The 21,109-nt window shown below is 37.9% G+C and overlaps 1 protein-coding gene and 1 non-coding gene across 2 annotated transcripts in view; one reads left to right on the forward strand and one right to left on the reverse strand.

Annotated features, from left to right (window-relative positions):
* The window catches only part of ZMAT1 (zinc finger matrin-type 1), a 48,688-nt gene that overhangs the window by 16,467 nt on the left and 11,112 nt on the right, over positions 1-21,109 (forward strand). The window contains exons 2-5 of the mRNA XM_023202895.1: positions 10,419-10,477; positions 16,525-16,626; positions 16,706-16,880; positions 18,467-18,535. Coding sequence (XP_023058663.1) covers positions 10,419-10,477; positions 16,525-16,626; positions 16,706-16,880; positions 18,467-18,535 — 405 coding nt within the window. The remainder of the gene's footprint in view (positions 1-10,418; positions 10,478-16,524; positions 16,627-16,705; positions 16,881-18,466; positions 18,536-21,109) is intronic.
* Positions 568-670, reverse strand: LOC111536542. Its single transcript, XR_002729767.1, has one exon. It is a non-coding gene; the product is annotated as a U6 spliceosomal RNA (small nuclear RNA).

The following is a 21,109-nucleotide window of genomic DNA, read 5'->3' on the forward strand; positions in this document are numbered from 1 at the left end:
CCTCCTTTTGCCCCCACCCTCCAACTGGTCCCAGTGTGTGTTTTTACCCTCCCTATGTCCATGTGTTCTCATTATTCAACTCCCACTTATGAGTGAGAACATGCGGTGTTTGGTTTTCTGTTCATGTGTTAGTTTGCTAAGGATGATGGCTTCCAGCTTCATCCATGTCCCTACAAAGAACATGATCTCATTCCTTTTTATGGCTGCATAATATTCCATGGTGTATATGTACCACATTTTCTTTATCCAGTCTATCAAGGATGGGCATTTGGGTTGGTTCCATGTCTTTGATATTGTAAATAGTGCTGTGATAAACATGCATGTGCCTGTGTCTTTATAGCAGAATGATTTATAATCCTTTGGATATATACCCGGTAATGGGATTTCTGGGTCAAATGGTATTTCTCATTCTAGATCCTTGAGGAATCACTACACTGTCTTCCACAATGGTTGAAATAACTTGCATTCCCACCAACAATTTAATAGTGTTCCTATTTCTCCACAGTCTCGCCACCATCTATTGTTTCTTGACTTTTTAATAATCACCATTATGACTGGCATGAGATGAAAACTATGGAATGCTTCATGAATTTGCATGTCATCCATGTGCAGGGGCCATGCTAATCTTCTCTATATCATTCCAGGTTTAGTATATGTGCTGCCAAAGCAAGCATTTGAATTATTTTTTAATTTCTTTTTCGGATTGTTCACTGTTGGCATATAGAAATGCTAGTCCTTTTTGTGTGTTGATTTTGTTTCCTGAAACTTTACTGATTTTGTTAATCAGTTCTAATAGTTTTCTTGTGGAGTCTATAGGTTTTCCCAAATATAAGATTATATCATCATTGGCAAACAAGGATAATTTGACTTCTTCCTTTCCCATTTGGATGCCCTTTATATATATATTTTTTTGTCTGATTGCTCTAGCTAGGACTTCTAGTATTATGTTGAATAACAGTTTTGACACTGGGCATCCTTGTCAAGTTCCAGATCTTAGAGGAAAAGCTTTCAGTTTTTCCCCATTCATTGTAATACTAACTGTGGGTCTGTTGTATATGGCTTTTATTATGTTGAAGCATGTTCCTTCTATTCCCCAGTTTTGTGAGGGTTTTTATCACGAAAGAATGTTGAATTATATCAAATGCTTTGTCAGCATCAATTGAAATGATCATATAGTTTTTAATCCTTTATTCTATTATTATGATCTATTAATATCTCATTGATTGATTTGTATATGTTGAACCATCCTTGCATCCCAGGAAAAACATCCTACTAGGTCATGATGAATGATCGTTCTAATATAGTGTTAAATTCTGTTTGCTAGTATTTTGTTGAGGACTTTTGCATCAATATTCATCAGAGATCTTGGCCTGTAGTTTTCTTTTTTGGATGTGTCTTTGTCTGGTTTTCATATCAGGGTAATACTGGCATCACAGAATGAGTTTGGAAGTATTGCTTCCTCCTGTATTTTTCAGAATAGTTTTAGTAGGATTGGTCTTAGTTCTTTAAATGTTTGCTGGAATTCAGCAATTAGGTCCCAGGATTTTCTTTACTGAGATTTTTATTATTATTATTACGGCTTCTATCTCATTACTTGTTATTGGCCTAAACGGTTTTGGATTTCTTCCTGGTTCAATGTCAGTAAACTGTATCTAACTAGGAATTTGACCATTTCTTCTAGATTTTCCAAATTACTGGCATATAGTTGCTCATAGTAGCCACTAATGATCCTTTGAATTTCTGCAGTATTGGTTGTAATGTCTCCTTTTTCATTTCTGATTTGATATATTTGGATCTTCTTGCTTTTTTTCTTAGTAGTCTGGCTAATGGTTTGTCCATTTTGTTTAACTTTTCAAAAAAAACTTTTTGTTTCATTGATCTTTCATATTGTACTTTTTATTTCAGTTTCATTTATTTCTGCTTGATATTTATTATGTCTTTTGTTCTACTAATTTGGGGTTTGGTTTGCTGTTTTTTCTCTAGTTCTTTAAGATGCATCGTTTGATTATTTGAAGTTTTTCTAAACTCTCTTTTAATGTAGAGACTTACAGCTATAAACTTCCCTCTGAGTACTGCTTTTGCTGTATTCCATAGGTTTTGGCATGTTATGTTTCTATTGTTACTTGTTTCAAGAAATTTTTCAATATCCTTAATTTCTTCATTGAACCACTGGTTATTCAGGAGCATATTATTTAATTTCCATGTATTTGCATAGTTTTCAAAATTCCTATTATTATTGATTTCTAGTTTTATTCCGTTGTGGTTCAAGAAGATGCTTGATATTATTTCAGTTTTTTTGAATGTTTTAAGAGTTGTTTTGTGACCTAACATATGGTCTATTCTTGAGAAATACCTATGTCCTGAGGAAAAGAATGTGTATTCTGCAGTTGTTGCATGACATGTTCTGTAAATATCTGTTAGATCCATTCATCTGTGGTGCAGATTCCATCTGCTCTTTCTTTGTTGATTTTCTGTCTGGAAGATCTTTCTAATGCTGAAAGTGGGGTGTTGAAATCTCCAGCTGTCATTGTATTGGGGCCTATCTCTCTCTTTCACTTGAGTAATCTTTCCTTTATATATCTGGGTGCTGCAGTGTTGGGTGCATATCTGTTTAAAATCGTTATGTCCTCCCTCTGGCTGAACTGACCCCTTTATGTCCTTCTTCGTCTCTTCTTACAGTTTTGGTCTTGAAATCTATTTTGTCTGATCTAAGTATAGTGACTCCTGTTCTGTTTTAGTTTCATTGGCATGGAATGTCTATTTCTATCCTTTCATTTTCAGTCTGTGTGTCTGTATAGATGAAGTATGTTTCCTCTAGGCAACAGATCGGTGGGTCTTGTTTTTTCATCCATTCAGTTAGTTAGTGTCTTTTGATTGGGAAGTTTAGTCCATTTACCTTCAGTATTATTATTGATAAGTAAGGACTTAGTTCTTCCCTTTTGATTTTTGTTTCCTGGTTGTTTGTGGTCTTCTCTTCCTTCTTTCTTTCATTTCTGTCTTCCCCTAGTGAAGATGATTTTCTCTGATAATACATGATTTAATTTCTTGCTTTTTATTTTTAGTGTATCTATTGTATGTTTTTTGGTTTGAGGTTCCCATGAGGCTTGCAGATCCCTTCTTGTAACTTATAACCCATTATTTTAACCTGATAACAACTTAACACACTATTTACATAAACAAACAAGCAAAAAGAAAACTAATACAAACTCGCCCTAACTTCATTCCTCCACTTTTTAACTTTTTGTTGTTTTTACTTACATGTTACTGTACTGTGTCTTGAAAAGTTGTAGTTATTCTTTTTGATTGGATCATTTTTCAGTCTTTCTACTTACGGTAAGAGTAGTTTATACACCTCTGTTACAGTGTTATAATATTCTGTGGTTTTCTGTGTACTTACTAGTGAGTTTCGTACCTTCAGGTGATTATTTATTGCTCATTAATGTCCCTTTCTTTCTGGTTGAAGTACTCCCTTTAGCATTTCTTTTAGCACAGGTCTAGTATTGATGAAATCCCTCAGCTTTTGTTTGTCTTGGAAAGTACTTCTCCTTCATGTTTAAGGGATATTTTCACTGAATATACTATTCTAGGGTAAAAGGGGTTTCTTTTTTCTTTAGCATTTAAATATAAGATGCCACTCTCTTCTATCCTGTAAGGTTTCCATTGAAAAGTCTGCTGCCTGACATATTGGAGCTCCACTGTATGTTATTTGTTTCTTTTCTCTTGCTGGTTTTAGGATCCTTTCTTTATTCTTGACCTTTGGGTACTTGATTATTAAATGCCTTGGGGTAGTCTTTGAATTAAATCTGCTTGGTGTTCTATAATGTTCTTGTACTTAGATATTGATATCTTTATCTAGGTTTCAGAAGTTCTCATTATTATCCCTTTGAATAAACTTTCTACCTTATTTCTTTCTCTACCTCCTCTTTCAGGCCAACAACTCATAGATTTGCCTTTTTCAATATATTTTCTAGATCTTGTAGGTGTGTGTCATGGTATTTTATTCTTTTTTCTTTTGTCTCCTCTGTGTATTTTCAAGTAGCCTATCTTCAAGCTCACTAATTCTTTCTTCTGCTTTATCCATTCTGCTGTTAAAGGACTCTAATTTATTCTTCAGTATGCCAGTTACATTTTTCAGCTCCAGTATTTCTGCCTGATTCTTTTCAATTATTTCAATCTCTTTGTTAAATTTATCTGATACAATTCTGAATTCCTTCTCTCTGTTATCTTGAATTTCTTTGAGTTTCCTCAACACAGCTACTTTGAATTCTCTCTATGAAAGTCCACATGTCTCTGTTTCTTGTCTCTGTTTCTCCAGGATTGGTCCCTGGTGCCTTTTTAAGTGTATTTGGTGAGGTCATGTTTTTCAGAATGGTGTTGATGCTAGTAGATGTTCTGTGGTATCTGGGCATCAAAGAGTTAGGCATTTAATGTAGTCTTTACTGTCTGGGCTTATTTGTAGCTGTCCTTCTTGGAAAGACTTACCAGATATTTGAAAGGATGTGAGTGTTGTGATCTAAGCTGTGTCTTCTTTCTGGGGCACCCCAGACCCTGTAACACTGGGGGGTTTCGCAGACTTGTGGAAGTGCTGCCCTGATGGTCTTGAACCTGATCTGGGAGAATTCTCTATATGACCAGGCAGAGACTCTTTTTCTCTTCCTTTACTTTCTCCCAAACTTACAGAGTCTCTGTTCTGAGCCACTTAAATCGGGATGGATTGACACAAGCATCCCTGTGGCCACCACCACTGTGACTGTGCTGGGTCACACCTGAAGCACAGAACTGGGTCTTGCCTAAGGCCCATTGTAACCACTCCCTCACTAATGCCTATGTTTTCTCAAGGCCCTGGGGCTCTACAATCCACAGGTAGCAAAGCCAGCCAGGCCTGTGTCCTTCCTTTCAGGGCAGTGAGGTCCCCTAATCTGTGGGTGAATCTAGAAGTGTTGTCTGGGAGTCAGAGACTAGAGTTAAAAAACCTTAGAAGTCTACCTGGTATTTTATTGTATTGCAGCTGAGCTGGTACTCAAACCACCACACTCCGTCTTTCTTATCCTTACTTCGCTTTCCAAAGGCAGAGTAGCCTCACCCCATAGCCACAGCCACCCCTGGCCACAAAGCAAGGTGTACTGCCAGATTACCACTGGTGTTCCGTTAAGGCACAGGGGCTCTTAAGTGCACTTGGGGTGAATTCTGCCTGGCTTGGGACTCACGTTTCAGCTCTGTGAGCTCCCCTCTGGCCCAGGGCAGTCCCAGAAATGCTGTGCAACAGTCAACTCTAGAATCAGGGACCCCAGGAGCCTGCTTGATGCTCTACCCCACTGTGGTGGTATTGGTACCTAAGGGGCAAGACAAAGTCCTCTTTACTTTTCCCTCTGCTTTTCTAAAGCAGGAGTTTTGCCTCATAGCACCACAGCTGGTAATTTCCTGAGCCTCACCTGAAGCCAGCAAGCCTCAGAGGCTCAACAAGACCCTCAAGGTAGTTCCTGGGTATCACTGCTGGTTTATTCAGGTCCCAAGGGCTCTTCAGTTAGCAGATGATGAACGCTGTAAGGATTGAGTCCTTTCCTTCAAGTCAGGGAATACCCTTCTGGCTCAGGGTGTGTCTTGAAATGTCATCTGGGAGATATGGCCTGGAACAGGGTCCTCACAGCTCTGACTGGTGCCCTATGCTTGTGTGGCTGAGCTGGTAACCAAGATGCAAGGCGAAGTCCTCTATTCTCTTCCCTCTCCTCTCCTCAAGCAGAAGGAAGAGGTCTCTTTTGGAGCCTCAAACCATGCAGCCTGGGATTAAGGGAGGGGTGATTTCAGTCGTTCCTTGGCTGCCCCAGCTGGTGTCTCAATATGTCATGTGCCTCCCACTCACCCCAGTCCACTGTCTCTGGGCCTAGTTCAGTCCTAGGACTCGCCTATGAGTTGCAGTACTTACAGCCTAGACTGCCTTTCAAGTTTACTTAGAGACTGAGAGGACTTTGGCCCTCAGAGGTAAGGTTTGCAGGCACTCAACTTTGAACCACTGGAATCAGCAACTTCTCTCTGGCTAGGGCTGGTTTAAGTGCTCCTTCCCTGGTTGGGTACCAGCTGAGTTTGGTCTGGTTTTCCTTTCTGCTCTAACAGGACAGCACCAAGTTCACTGCCTAACAATTACTGTGTTCTCCCTTCCAGCATCCAGAAATGCTCTCTGCACCAGGCTGCAGCTGCAGGATGGGGGAGGGGTGGCATCAGCTATTCAGGACCTTTTTTATTTTTCTTTTCTATCTCTTACTTGCATCTATCAGTGATCTGAAGTTAAAATTGGGTACTTTGAGCTTTCACCTGATTTTTGGTTCTTGTAAAGGTGTTTTTTTCTGTGTAGATAGTTGTTAACTTGGTGTCCTTGTGGGGTGGGGGGACAATCGGTAGAGCTTTCTGTTCTGCCATCTTGCTCTGCCTCCTATATTTACTTATTCTTATTAAAGATTTTAATGGATGGAAAGTTCAAGATTATACCACTAAGCTCAATTTGCACATAGTAGTTAATCCTGAAAAAAGGAAGTCCTGAAATGCATTTTAATTAACTTCTTTACAGTGCTGATGTTAGAGTCGGAGTTAGATAAATCCTATATTCTAAAACAATCTCAAAAATAATTCAGAGGTGATACTATATGTAATAGAGATAAATTTGTAGCTATTCATTATGTTATGTTTTACATGTTTCTAATTACATTTATTCTTATCTTGAGTATGCACTTCTAAAAGTAAGCCTTTTTAGTCCATGTAATGGTATTGAAAATTAAGCTTTGGTGAAGATATCTAACATAACTTTAAAAATAAGTATCTTCAATGGTTTCTATTTAATATAAGTATAGATACTTCTGCTCTAGTTTAGTTTTTCCTTTTCATTCTTTTCTTTTTTCCTCCTATTACTGTATATTTTCAAATAGCTTATCTTTGAGTTCATAGATTATTTCTTTTGCCTGGTCAATTCTGAGGTTGAGGCTATTACATTTTTCATTTCATTCATTGCATTTTTAAGCTCCAGAATTTATTTGATAATTTTAAAATATAATTTCAGTCCCTCTGTTAAATGTCTAATTTTGGTCATTTATTGTTTTCTTGATTTCATTAAATTTTTTTTTTTTTTTTTTTTTTTTTGATGTTTCTTGAGATTCCTGAAAACAGTTATTTTGAATCTTTGTCAGACAGTTTGTATAGCGGTCAGCTACTAAGAAATAGTGTTCTTGTGGTAGTGTTATGTCTCTTGGTTTTTCATGTTTCTCATTGTCTTACATTAATGTCTGCACATTTAAAGAAATGTAAGGACTTATTCCAGTTTTTGCAGACTTAATTTTTCTGGGAAAGCCCTTTACCAGTTAGCCCATGCAGAGATTCCCAGGCAGGCCATCTGGTATGATCCCTGATGCACTTGTTGCTGAAGTCCTTGGGCAGCCTGGCCTGCTAACTGAGTCAGCAGATGAGTGGGCCTGGTATCCGGGTCTTCAGGGTTGGCCCTGAAGCCTGAATCCACTGGGGTGGATCTGTTGATTGGGTCTTGAGGAATGGGCCTGGAGCCTATGTCCACAAGGGCAGGCCTGGAGCCTGTACCCACAGGAGCCAGCCTGAAGCCTGGTCCACAGGGGCTCACCTGGTGCTCGGGTAAGCCTTGAACCTGAGTCTATAGGGGTTGGCTGAACACTGGATGGGCCTGACACCTAGGTCCACTAACATGGGCCTGGAGCCTGAGTCCATGGAGGCTAGCCTAGTACTGGGGTATCTTGGATTATTGAAATGATCACTGAGGTGCCTGGTTCCTGGGATCACTGAGATAGACCTGGAGCTTGAGTCTGCAGGGGTGGTCTTGGAACCTCAGTCCAAGGGGTCCTGCCTGGTACTGGGGTCTACAGGAGTGGGCATGGACCCTGGGTCTTCTAGAATAAGCCTGGAGCCTGGGTCCTCTGGAGCCTGGGCCCTGGTGCTGGGACCAGTGTGGAACCTGAAGCAGACTCAGCTCCAGTGGCTGGCCTGGAGCCTGAGTCTGCAGAAGCAAGCCTGGAGGCTGCGTGTGCAAGGGCTAGCTTAGAGGCTAGGTCCCTGGGGGCTAATGTGGATCTTGGAGCCACCAGGCCAGCCTGGGACCTGGGCACACGGGGATGGTCCTGGCACCTGTGTTCATGGGGTCAAGTCCAGCACTGTGGTCTACTGGAACTGACCTGGGCTCTGGGTCTGCTGGAACACTGAGATGCAACAGCTCCAGCAAGGGCTACAGGAGCCAGCCTGGAGGGTTGGACTGTGGGATCCTGCCTGGTTCTGGGGTAAGCCTGGAGGCTCAGTCTGTGGGTACCAGCCTGTTGGGGCCTATATTAGCTCCCTCCAGGGGCTGGCCTGGAGGCTGAGTCTGCAGGTGCCAGCCTTATGACTAGGGCTGTGGTAGTTGGCCAGGTGCTGGGGCTGACCCTGGCCTGAAGCCAGGAGCCTTGGGAACTAGTCCAATGCTGGAGATGGTCGAGGGCATGGTGCTGCTGAAGTTGGCCTGATGTTGGGGTAACCTGGAGACCAAGTCCACTGTGCAGTCCTGGAGCTTGGGGTTGAATGATTCAGCTTGGCACTAGAGCAGGCCTGGAGGCTGAGTCCACTGGTACTGTCCTGGAGTCTAGGGCTGTGGGGGTCTTCCTAGCAGTGGATATTACTGGGGTGGGTCCAGTTTTGGAGTTGAAATCAAAGTTCAGTGCTCACTTCCCTCTCCTTCTCTCACACAGAGGGTATCTGTTTCTACTGTATGCTGGGGTTGGTAGAAGGCTGATGCTGATAGTGTAAAACTTTCTTTCCTACCTTCTTGAATGCACCTTATTTCTGTGCTACACCCAGGTACTGCTATAATCTCCTGCATATTTGTTTTGTGTTTTAGTTTTTTGGCTCTTGTGAAGGTATTTTCATTTGTGGATAGTTATTTTAATTGATGTTTCTGTAGAGGGATGAGTGCTGAAGAGTCTTATTCCACCATCTTGATGATGTCTGTCCTAATGGTTTTTTAATTAGAAAGTCCTGCATGCTTGCTTTTCTGCAAAAATTAAGACAGTTGTACAGAGAGTTAAACATTAAGTTGTCTCTCCTTGTTCCTTTTCTAGGCCCACTTACCAGAGTTAACCATTTTTAAATTTGGTTTATTTTATTCCAGATTCTTCTGTGCATATATTTAATTTTTGTTAGTATTGGGAATTTGATGTATTGTATTTGTTCTACAACTTTTTATTCATTTAATAAGCAATTGGCATCTCTGTGAAAGCATGTGGTACCAACTTATTCACTTTGATAGACAAATAACAATGAGAATTTTGATGTTTGTGACTCATACTGTATAGAAAAATGGATACACTTTGGCAGAATACGGTGTAGTTCTTAAGAAGTTTAGGTGACAGTATAGACCTCAAGTATAAATGCAGAAAGTTTTGGCATGTGTTATTTATTACAGTGAGAAACACTATAGTATACATTTCTAGATATGTATACGAACATTACATGATAGCTTTGAGGGGCTTGTGTGAGACTTGTTTGGCCACATTAGTATGCTAGTGTTTGTACAATGGTGAAGGAAGTTTGCCCACTATGGGCAAAGATACTTTGTGGTTCCTTGTGATTTCTAGATAACATTGAAGGCATAGCTTCATGTTTCTTGGACCTGTAAAATGAAAGTGGTAAAAATCTCTTGATTCTTAATGAGAATCCTGTGACAAGTGACAGTCCTAAAACAAAGCATTTCTTAGGATTGTCTGCTGTTAAACGCAAAATATCAATGCTGTTTTTTGTTTGTTTGGTTGGTTTTCAGGTTTTTTGTTTGTTTGTTTGAAACAGTGTCTTGCTGTCGCCCAGGCTGGAAGGCACAATCATAGCTCACTGTAGCCTTGACCTCCTGGGCTCAAGTGATCATCTCAGCCTCTGAAGTAGCTAGGACCGCAGGCGCTTGCCATCATGCCCAGCTAATTTTAATTCTGTTTTTTTAGAGATTGTGTCTTGGTCTGTTGCCCAGGCTGATCTCAAACTCCTCACCTCAAGCGGTCCTCCTACCTCAACCTCCCAAAGTGCTGGGATTACAGGCATGATCCACCACACCTGGCCAAGGCTGGGTTTTTAAACCCAGTCGTTCCATGACATGTCCCAAGTCATTCCATGAAGCTCATGAAGTTACTGGTGCCCCCATAATGATTCCTTTAGAATGCCATTGCCTAGACTTACCATACTAAATAAATAACTCTTGCCATATCTGTCATTAGAGGGATACTTAGTATGTGTGTGTTAAATTGCATACTCGAACAAAGAGCTGTTACTCTAGCCTCACAAGCACTCAAATTTGAAGTGGCATATGAAAACATACATAGTTGAGGAATGAAAAATGATACCTCTAAATATTTATTAATGTGATATATTTGTCTTCCCTTTTTTATTCACAGATGCCATGTGGAATGAACAGGAGGAAAAGGCTGAACTTTTTACAGATAAGTTTTGTCAGGTATGTGGAGTGATGCTACAGTTTGAATCACAAAGAATTTCACATTATGAGGTAGGTTAAAAATAATGGGAATAGGGTCTAAAGCAGGTTTTTAAATGTAGCAAGTAAACTTCCCATAAGTCATCTTACTTGATTGCTATGAGAATCCTGTGAAAAAGGTAGTGTTATTTTCCTTTGATGGATGAGGAGACTGGCTCAGACAGGGATGGTAATATACTACTTTAAGTTTGGGGAATTCAGACTTAAACTCAGTCTTTTTACTCCAAAGCTTATTTTCTTTTCTTCACACCACTCTGCCTCACTTTGTATCCATCAAGCCATCCACCCTTGTATTAAATATAAGGGAGGCATTATGAAGCTTGCATAGGAAACTATTAATGTGAATCAAGGGATATTATGTAGAACTCCCAGAGTCTTCCTTTATAGCAAATGAAGACTATAAAAACAAAACAAACCAGTCTTGCACTTGATTGAGCCACATGTTTTTAGACACAGGAATGTAGAATCCTAGAGCTAAAAGAGAGAGTGTTTAATGTCCTTACTCTCTTAGTTTATAGATTGGAACACTGAGACCCAGAGGGTTAACACTTCTCCATGGCTAGTCACTGGTATAACTAAGCCTAAACATGATTTATTCTGATTTCATATCCAGTGTTCTTTCCCTTCATTTGGTGTTGCTTCATGTTTCTACATCATCTGATGAGCTGTTGGATTTCTTTCATATCTGGTATCTAGGTTACCAAAAATACTAGACATATTCAGTTAAAACTAATGTAATGCCAGTTCTACTTTTTTAAACACCTCATCTTGTTCTTCCTATTGCTAATCTTATTGGTAATTATGTTTTAGTCCTAATGTTGGTTGAAATTAATTTACTATAATTACAGATAGGGAAATTGTGTTGACTGTGCATTGAGAGGAGGTGGGGTTAAATCTTAACTCCACCATTGACTAGTTACATAAGCTTTGGCAAGTCACTTTACCTTTCTGAGCATGTTTCTTGGACCTGTAAAATGAGAGTGGTAAAAATCTCTTACTATACTTGTGAGAATTAAGTGAAATCAAATGTATGAGAGTGCCCAGCACATCTTTAGACTCCATAGATCAAAGATTTAGAATTAGTAACAGAGACAGACAGTCAAGGGGCTCTGTGATAACTACAATTTATCCATTTGAACCATTTTAATTTACATTGGAAAGACAGCTTTTTATGGAATCATAAAGTACTATTCAGTCTAGAAAATAGGCAAAAATACAGGAAAATAAATATAAATTATAATTCTATCACTTGTAGTTAACCATTATTGAATTTCTCTTTTGCTTCTGTGATTCCAATATGATTTCTGAACACACACACACATATACACATGCATTTTTACAAAAAAAGATACAAAGACTCTCTCAGTATAGTACTGTAAAATATAACAGTATTGCAGAAGTTTTGAATTTTAATGAGGTTGTATTTATTAATATTTCTTTTGTGTCTGTGCTTATGTGTTTAATAAACCATTCTATACACTTTTGTCATATACTTCCCTCTATTTTCTTCTAAAACTTTGAAGATTTACTTCTTATGTTATAATCCATCTGGTATTGATTTTTGTTTATGGAGGGTGACAACAGGTTTTTCATATGGATAGCCAGTTGTTCCAGCACTATTTATTGTATAGTCGATCCTTACCTCACTGATTTGTAGTGGCACCTCTATTGTATGATAATTTCCACATACATATTGGTTTCTTTTGAGGCTTTTATCCTGTTTTATTGTATTGGCCTGGTTTCCTATATCTACAACAATTTCACCTTTAAAATAAGTCATGGCTTTCAAATAAGTCACAATATCTGTAGAAGAAATCTATATGACATTTAAAAATTTTGAATCACAAACTACGTTAAAAATATATGCCTCACATTAGTTGATATTTATAACCTATATAACTAACAAAGGATTAGTGTCTAGAATATAGAAAGGACTACAAATCAATTAGAACAAGAAGCAAATAGAAAAATGGGAAAGTGATGTGAACAGTCCATGGAATAGATACTCAACTTCACTAGTGATCATACAGGACATGCAAGTTAAAGTGATAATAAACTATCATATAAGAACCATAATACTGAGAAAAATTAAAATCTAATAACACTTAACACTTCAAGATAATATAGGGAAACAGACACTCTCATCGCTGCATTTGGAGATGTAAACTGCTTCAAAATTTTATAATACCTGGTAAAGTTGAAAATCCACACTCCTTATAGGCCAAGAATTCCACTTCTAGGTATCTATTCTAAAGGAGCTTTTGAACATGTATATTGGGAGATCTATTTATATATGTTAATTATAGCAACGCTTATATTAGCAAAATAAACTGAAAGATAATTGTCCTAAACAGGGAACTGGATAGGTAGCATATGGAGTAGAATATTATAGCATGAATGAACTAGAGCTGTATGTATCAATATCAATAGATCTTATAAATAAAATGCTGAGTTTTGAAAAGCAATTTGAAAAGGATATGTATCAAATGATTCCATTTTTATAAAAAAAATTTACAAGATAGTAATAAAACTATGGATACGTGTGTGTAGTAAAAGAATAAAAGCATGAAAGGAAATCAGGTACACCAACTTTAAGAGAGAGAGAGAGGAAGAAAGGATTGTGAGCATGAGGGTATAGGATTGTATCTGTAAAATTTTACCTCTTTTAAAAAGGAAATTTGAGAGAAATGCAACAAAGTGTTAAAACTGAGTAGTGGGTATGGGTTTTGATTATATTGTTTCCTGTTCTTTCCCATACAATGGGTATATTTCACATTTTAAAATTATGTAGACCATCTGTGACAAACCCACAGCTAATATAATACTGAATGGGGAAAAGTTGAAAGGCATTCCCTCTGAGGAATGGAACAAGACAAGAATGCCCACTCTCACCACTCCTCTTCAACATAGTATTGGAAGTCCTAGCCAGAGCAATCAGACAAAGAAAGAAATAAAGGGCATCCAAATCAGTAAAGAAGAAGTCAAACTGTCACTGTTTGCTGATGATATGATCATTCACGTTGAAAACCCTAAAGACTCCTCCAGAAAGCCCCTAGAACTGATAAAAGAATTCAGCAAAGTTTCCAGATACAAGATTAGTGTACACAAATCAGTAGCTCTTCTATACACCAACAGCAACTAAGCAGAGAATCAAATCAAGAGCTCAACCCCTTTTACGATAGCTGCAAAGAAAAAATAATTTAGGAATATACCTAACCAAGGAGTCGAAAGATCTCTATAAGGAAAACTACAAAACACTGCTGAAAGAAATCATAGATGACACAAACAAATGGAAACATATCCCATGCTCATGGATGGGTAGAATCAATATTGTGTAAATGCAGTCTACAGTAAATTCTGTGCCAAAAGCAATCTACAAATTCAGTGCAATCCCCATCAAAATACCACCATCATTCTTCACAGAATTATAAAAAACAATTCTAAAATTCATATGGAATCAAAAACGAGCCCACATAGCCAAAGCAAGACTAAGCAAAAAGAACAAATCTAGAGGCATCACACTACCTGATTTCAAACTATGCTATAAGGCCATAGTCACCAAAACAGCATGGTACTGGTATAAAAATATAGGCACATAGACCAGTGGAACATAATAGAGAACTCAGAAATAAACTCTAATACTTAAAGCCAGCTGATCTTCAACAAAGCAAACAAAAACATCAAGTGGGGAAAGGACACCCTATTCAACAAATGGTGCTAGGATAATTGGCTAGCCACATGTAGGAGAATGAAACCGGATTCTCATCTCTCACCTTATACAAAAATCAACTCGAGATGGATTAAAGACTTAAACCTAAGACCTGAAATTGTAAAAATTCTGGACGATAACATTGGAAAAACCCTTCTAGGTAATGGCTTAGGCAAGGATTTCAAGACCAAGAACCCAAAAGCAAATGCAAAAAAAAAAAAAGATAAATAGCTGGGACCTGATTAAACTAAAGAGCTTTTGCACACCAAAAGGAACAGTCAGCAGAGTAAACAGACAACCTACAGAGTTGGAGAAGATCTTCACAATCTGTACATCTGACAAAGGACTAATATTCAGAATCTACAACAAACTCAAATCAGGAAGAAGCACACAAACAAGCCCATTAAAAAGTGGGCTAAGGACATGAATAGACAATTCTCAAAAGAAGATACACAAATAGCCAACAAACACAAGAAAAAATGCTTAACATCACTGATGATCAGGGAAATGCAAATCAAAACCACAATGCGATACCACCTTACTCCTGCAAGAATGGCCACAATCAAAAAATCAAAAAACAGTAGTGTTAGTGTGGATGTGGTGAACAGGGAACACTTCTAACACTGCTGGGGGGAATGTAAACTAGTACGGCCACTGTGGAAAACATTGTGGAGATTCCTTAAAGAACTAAAAGTAGAACTATCTTTTCATCCAGCAATCCCACTACTGGCTGTCTACCCAGAGGAAAAGAAGTCATTATTTGAAAAAGATACTTGCGTACGCATGTTTATAGCAGCACAATTCACAATTGCAATATCATAGAACCAACCCAAATGCCCATCAATCAATGAGTGGATAAAGAAACTGTGGTATATATACACTGGAATACTACTCAGCCATAAAAGTGAATGAATGAACAGCATTTGCAGTTATCTGGATGAGATTGGAGACTATTATTCTAAGTGAAGTAACTCAGGAATGGAAAATCAAATATTATATGTTCGCTCTGATATGCGGGAGCTAAGCTACGAGGATGCAAGGCATAAGAATGATACAGTGGACTTTGGGGACTTGGGGGGAAGAGTGGAAGAGGGATAAAAGACTACAAATATGGTGCAGTGTATACTGCTTGGGTGCTGGGTGCACTAAAATCTCACAAATCACCATTAAAGAACGTACTCATGTAACCAAATGCCACCTGTACCCTAATAACTTATGGAAAAATACAATTTTAAAAATAAATAAAATTCTGTAGAGAGAGTGATTGTCTCACATTATGTGCTCAGGAAATGTTAGTTTCCCTTCCCCCTACACCAACATCTTAGTTATTCTTACATATTTGGTTATATATTTGTTAGAGATTATTTCTAATATCTCTTAAACCCAAGAGGATTTCTTTTCTCACATAAAAGAATTTGTGAGATAGGTAGTAGAGGGCTGATATGACAGCTTTATAACATTATCAGGGACCTAGGCATTTTTTTTCTTTTTTTGAGACAAAGTCTCACTTTGTTGCCTAGACTGGAGTGCAGTGGTGCAATCTCGACTCGCTGCAACCTCCACCTCCTGGGTTCAAGTGATTCTCCTGCCTCAGCCTCCTGAGTAGCTGGAATTACAGATGCATACCACCATGCCTGGCTAATTTTTGTATTTTTAGTAGAGACGGAGTTTCACCATGTTGGTCAGGCTGGTCTTGAACTCCTGACCTTGTGATCCACCCACCTCGGCCTCCCAAAGTGCTGGGATTACAGGCGTGAGCCACCACGCTCAGCAGGCATTTTCTGTCTTTCTGCTCTGATGAACTGGTTTTCCTTCTCAGTGTCCACCATGGCATCCTTTGTATCTTACTTCCAAAAGCAGTAAGGAAGAAGGGTAGAATAAGGGATTATGGCCCAGTCATTTAAGGAGGCTTCCCAGAAGTTCCACATAACACTTCAAATTATATCTTACTGACCAGAATCTAGTTACGTGGATACATCTTGCTGAAAGGAAGGCTGAAAAACATAGTCTTTTAGCTGGGTACATTGCTCAAGATCTGTAACTAAGTAAAAAGAAGGTATTTGATATTGGGCAGCAACTAGGAATCCATTTCAAAAACAAGAATCTAAAACTTGTTAGCTTCTAAATTTAGCATTATTTTCATTTTAACTGACATTTAGAGATTTGAAATCATGTGAGTTTGCTCCAAGTTTGACTAAACATATTAACACACATGAGTGCCATCCTCAAATTCAGAAAGGTGTAAATTTTGAATGACTCTTTTATTGAATAAACAAAGTCATATTATATCTTTTTTCAGGGTGAAAAACATGCTCAAAATGTTAGTTTTTATTTGCAAATGCATGGGAAACAAAATGAAGTGCCTGGTAAGAAAATGAAGATGCATGTTGAGAATTTTCAGGTTAGTGATGTGTGTTGGTATTGTGTAATTCTAAACTTTGAGTTATTGAATCTTTCTAACAAGATTGTGCCTATTTCAGGTGCACAGGTATGAAGGAGTCGACAAAAATAAATTTTGTGGTCTCTGCAACATGATGTTTAGCTCTCCATTTATTGCTCAGTCTCACTATGTGGGAAAGGTCCATGCTACAAAACTGAAGCAATTAATGGAGGAACATGATCAGACATCTCCATCAGGATTTCAACCAGAGATGGGTAAGGTTCCATTCACTTCCTGATCTTCAATGAAGGATCTACCTATCATGTTTTGTCTAACTCTGCCATATCCTTTTTATTGGGGGAGACTTTCACCCCAGTTGAAATAACTTGATTATTATTCTTCTTCCCAGTTAATCTCTGTTTCTGTCTTTGTCATTTAGTATGGAGATTTTAATTGCTAGTTGATTTTTAAGAAATGTTATGACCTCTCCTTTTCAGTTCACCAAATTGAAACAAAAGCAAGTGATTTGCTATACTGCTATAAAGAAACAACAGTAAGCAGCTGGAGCTCTCTCCATTTCTAATCAAATAATAAAATCTTCACTTTTTACATCTTCCCCTTGGCATCTTTTTTGCGTTAGTATTTTCCAAAACATCTCATATGAGTGTTCAAATCAATGTCTTCACCATAATATAATTATGTGTTTCCTACTAACAGTAGGCAAAAGAAAGTTACTGACTCTTTCTGTTATAACAGCCTATTTCTTTCGTCCTATGAATATAAAGTACTACTAGCATCATCAGTTAGTTACTGAGTACTTATTTTATGTTAAATCCTAAATATACAGGGAATTATAAAACATTGCATCTTTCCTTCTTCCAGTGATGTTGGGTCACCAACATATATGAGAAAACTGACTCAAAGTTGCCCAAGATGTCAGAGTATACCCTGGAAAACCCAACTTGTATTTTTATAAATGCATGTGCTAGAACAAAAAATGATGATTAACCCTCTGTAATGAATAATTTACCACATTCTTTGTAGCTTCAACACTATAGGACTAAGGCATGCCTGGCATGGAAAATTCACCAACATCAATTTTGAACTCATAGTATAATTTGAACTTACCAATTTTGAACTCATAGTCACCCAGCAAAGTCAATGCCACGAGATATGTTATTAAAACTTTTATTTTCTTAATAAATGAAACCAGAATTATTTTTTTAAATGTAGTCTCTAATTTTTATACATTTTTTCGGCCTGTCATTCAAAAGATAAGATAGCATCAGTGTGCCCTAAAAGAAAAAAACATCTTATAAAACTTTTATCTTCAGTCCCAAGATTTATCAACTTGGGCTCAGAGAGGAGGATAAATAAAAGAGCTATGAAATACTGGAATTATAGGAACATGTATAGTTTTATAATCTTAAACAACTGCGTAGATTGTATTCTGATGCAGACATCACAAATGTAGAATGAATAGGTGCCTTACTTTGTTACTCAAGAAAGACTAACTTAGAAGTTAGTATCATATGTTTTATCCTCACTATTTTCAAAGAATCATAAGCTGGCTATCATACTTTCACTGATTTTTTATATGAATATAATTAGGCAATGCCTAATACAGAATACGTCTTCCTTCTCATATCAAACTTGGTGACAAATTCATATTCACATTTCCATTCCCACAGAAGGAAGTTCTTTTTTTACTTTAGAAGCTTTGTCCAGCAGCTGTCTGTTGAAAAAAAAGAAGTCCAGGGAGTGGGTTTTTAGAGAATTCTAAATTTCCCTAGTACTTTACAATGAATGCAGTTCTAATATCTGAAAATGTGCTTATCCCTTCTTATTACAACTATTTCAGCAGGAGTGCCTCTTACTACTTCGGCAGAGTCAACCTTCCTGAAGCCCCTTCCTGTCAAGCCTCCTCCAGGTGGGATTAAAGACAAGACTATGCCTTCCTCTCCCAGCAGTGATTTGGGTTTGAGTAATCCAAACAAATTTTGCAAGCTCTATCCTGCTTCCTTTAATAGTCCAGTAATGACCTAACAACATTATGTTGGGAAAAACACACACACACAAAAAAAAATATGAAGCCAGGGAGACATTTGTAGACAAAATAAGAGAGAAATCTCTTCCAGCAAAATCAAATGCAAATGGTAAACATAAAATTATCCCAAAACTTTTTCATAGGAAGTTTGTATTTTGTAAAGCATACTAGCTTATTTGCATACCATTTTACTCTTATTGAGTGAGAGGTTGATAGTATTCATGGAATCATAGCATTTTATAAGGACTTTCAAGTCCATCTAACTTGATCTGTTCATTTCCTAGGAAATGAGAACCTGAATGGTTTAGATGACCCCTGTCGATTTTAGTATCAAATATAGGAATTCTCATGGTTTCATGTTATAAGGATCCTTAGGTACATACATAAGGAAGCATTTTAAATTAATATCATGTGGTTATATCGTTTTTTACTAAGTATGTTTTAAGTGTCTCTTTGGTGCTAGGCTAGTCATTCTTGGGAATACATTTCCCTGAAGGAGCGAGCGTGTAAACTAGTTAGGTTAATAATACTTCACTGAAAGAGCCGACAGAAGCCTTTTTGTGTACATTTTTTTGTTAACTAGATGAGTGAAGCATAATGGTCCAGAAAAATCTTCATATATTTAGATGATTTTCAGTGGATAGAAGTGGGAAGAAGAAAGGATGAACCAAAGGGCTTGGAACTAAGAAAGAGTGGCAAAAATTCAGGCACAGTAAAGAGACTGATCCTGACTGGAGTGATCCACTTGCTCTTCTAACCATATTTTTTTTTCATTTTTCCCCCCACAGGCACCTTCTCACTACTAGTGTATTTTATTCCCCTTTCATATTCTCTCTTCCACCCACTTCTTTTCCTCCACTTACTATTATTTTTCAGTTCCTTCTTTACCCAGCCTTTCTCCTTCATGTGAAAATGTTCATTCTTCTCTCCTCCTTGAAGCTCTATTATTTGTCATATGTAACTCTTTATGCTCTGGTTCTTCTCTATTGCTGTTTCTTTTTTCTCTATGGACTCTTGTTTTATTCATTACCTAGATGTAGGTATTCCCATGGTTTCATCCTTGACCTTACTCTGCAAACACAATTTCTATTTCCCTGGTTTCATTTCTCATCTGTATGCTTATGACCTTTCTGTCAAGCATTAGATTCACATATCCAAATGGCAGCTACTGCTTCACCTGGATGCCTCATAGCTATTTCATATCCACCTAGTCATTCAAAGTAGAAACCGGCAGGTAACTATGAACCCCCAAACACCACCTTCTTCACTTTGTGTATCTAATGAAGCACCAAGCTGTGACTCTTTTACCTCCTGAATACTACTCTCCCCTTCTCTCCAGCCCTACGCTTCCCACATTAGTTCAGGTCCTCAAGATCTTTCCTAGAGGTTTACTACTCAGAGTGTGGGTTGTGGATCAACACCATTGGCATCACCTGGGAACTTGTTAGAACAAAGACTCTCAGGCCCCACTGCAGACCTACGGAATCAGAATCTGCATTGTAACAAGATCTGTAGGTGATTTGTACTGAATAAGTTTTGAGAAGCAATTGCCACAACCTCCTAACTACTCTTTCTGTCTCCAGTTTTGTTTCCCCAAACCCACCCCCAATTTAACCACTAGAGTGTTTCATTTAAAGTGTAAGTATTTCCATGTCATTCCCCTTCTTTAAAACCCTTCATTGTTCCTTCATCTTCTAAATATAAAATCTAAGCTTCATAGCTCTCCACCATCTTGTTTCTGCCTGCCTTCTCCAGGCTTATCCCCTGCTACTTCCTGGCATGATCTATGTGGGTCAGTACCTGCAAACCACATATGGTTTCCAGAAACTGTTACCCTATTTTTTGTGTCTGTGTCCTCGTTCATGCTGCCACTTTGTCTGGAATATCCCCATAACACTTCTCCTGGCTAACTCCCACTCATTCACTTACTTCAAGGTTAATCTTATGTGCTTCCTTAACCTGCATTTCTAATTCTCTCTTCATGTGTCTGTCTCCAATTAGAATGTATGGTGTTTGAGGCAAGGGACTTCATCTAATTCATCTATATTTCCAGTGCTATAGATAGAAACTGGCACAGAAATAGGCCCACTTCAGTAGAGATTAGCTTAATATATGTATCAGAGAACTATTAATTATCTTTATTTGTTGAGTGTTTATCCTGTTTTCTACTCTTCCAGGTTTCTACTTAGTGTGATTCAGCATATCCCAGCAAGTTACACAGAGATATGTGTTTTTATCTAGTATTATGAAGAATGTTGATTTAGGCAAGTGTAGAAATGCAAGTGATAGGGTTTCTGAAAATAGGAGTATGTGTTCAGAGAAATGACAGCTTTCACTTGTTAAGGTATTTTTCCCGTTGCTAGGTTGAGTGTATCTGAAATAAGTGGCTTCTAATTTTGTAGCATTAGGTAAATTTTTTTTTTTTTTTTTTTTTTTTTTTTTTTTTTTTTTTTTTGG

The sequence above is a fragment of the Piliocolobus tephrosceles genome, chromosome 12, assembly GCF_002776525.5.
Source record: "Piliocolobus tephrosceles isolate RC106 chromosome 12, ASM277652v3, whole genome shotgun sequence".
Lineage (NCBI taxonomy): Eukaryota > Metazoa > Chordata > Mammalia > Primates > Cercopithecidae > Piliocolobus > Piliocolobus tephrosceles.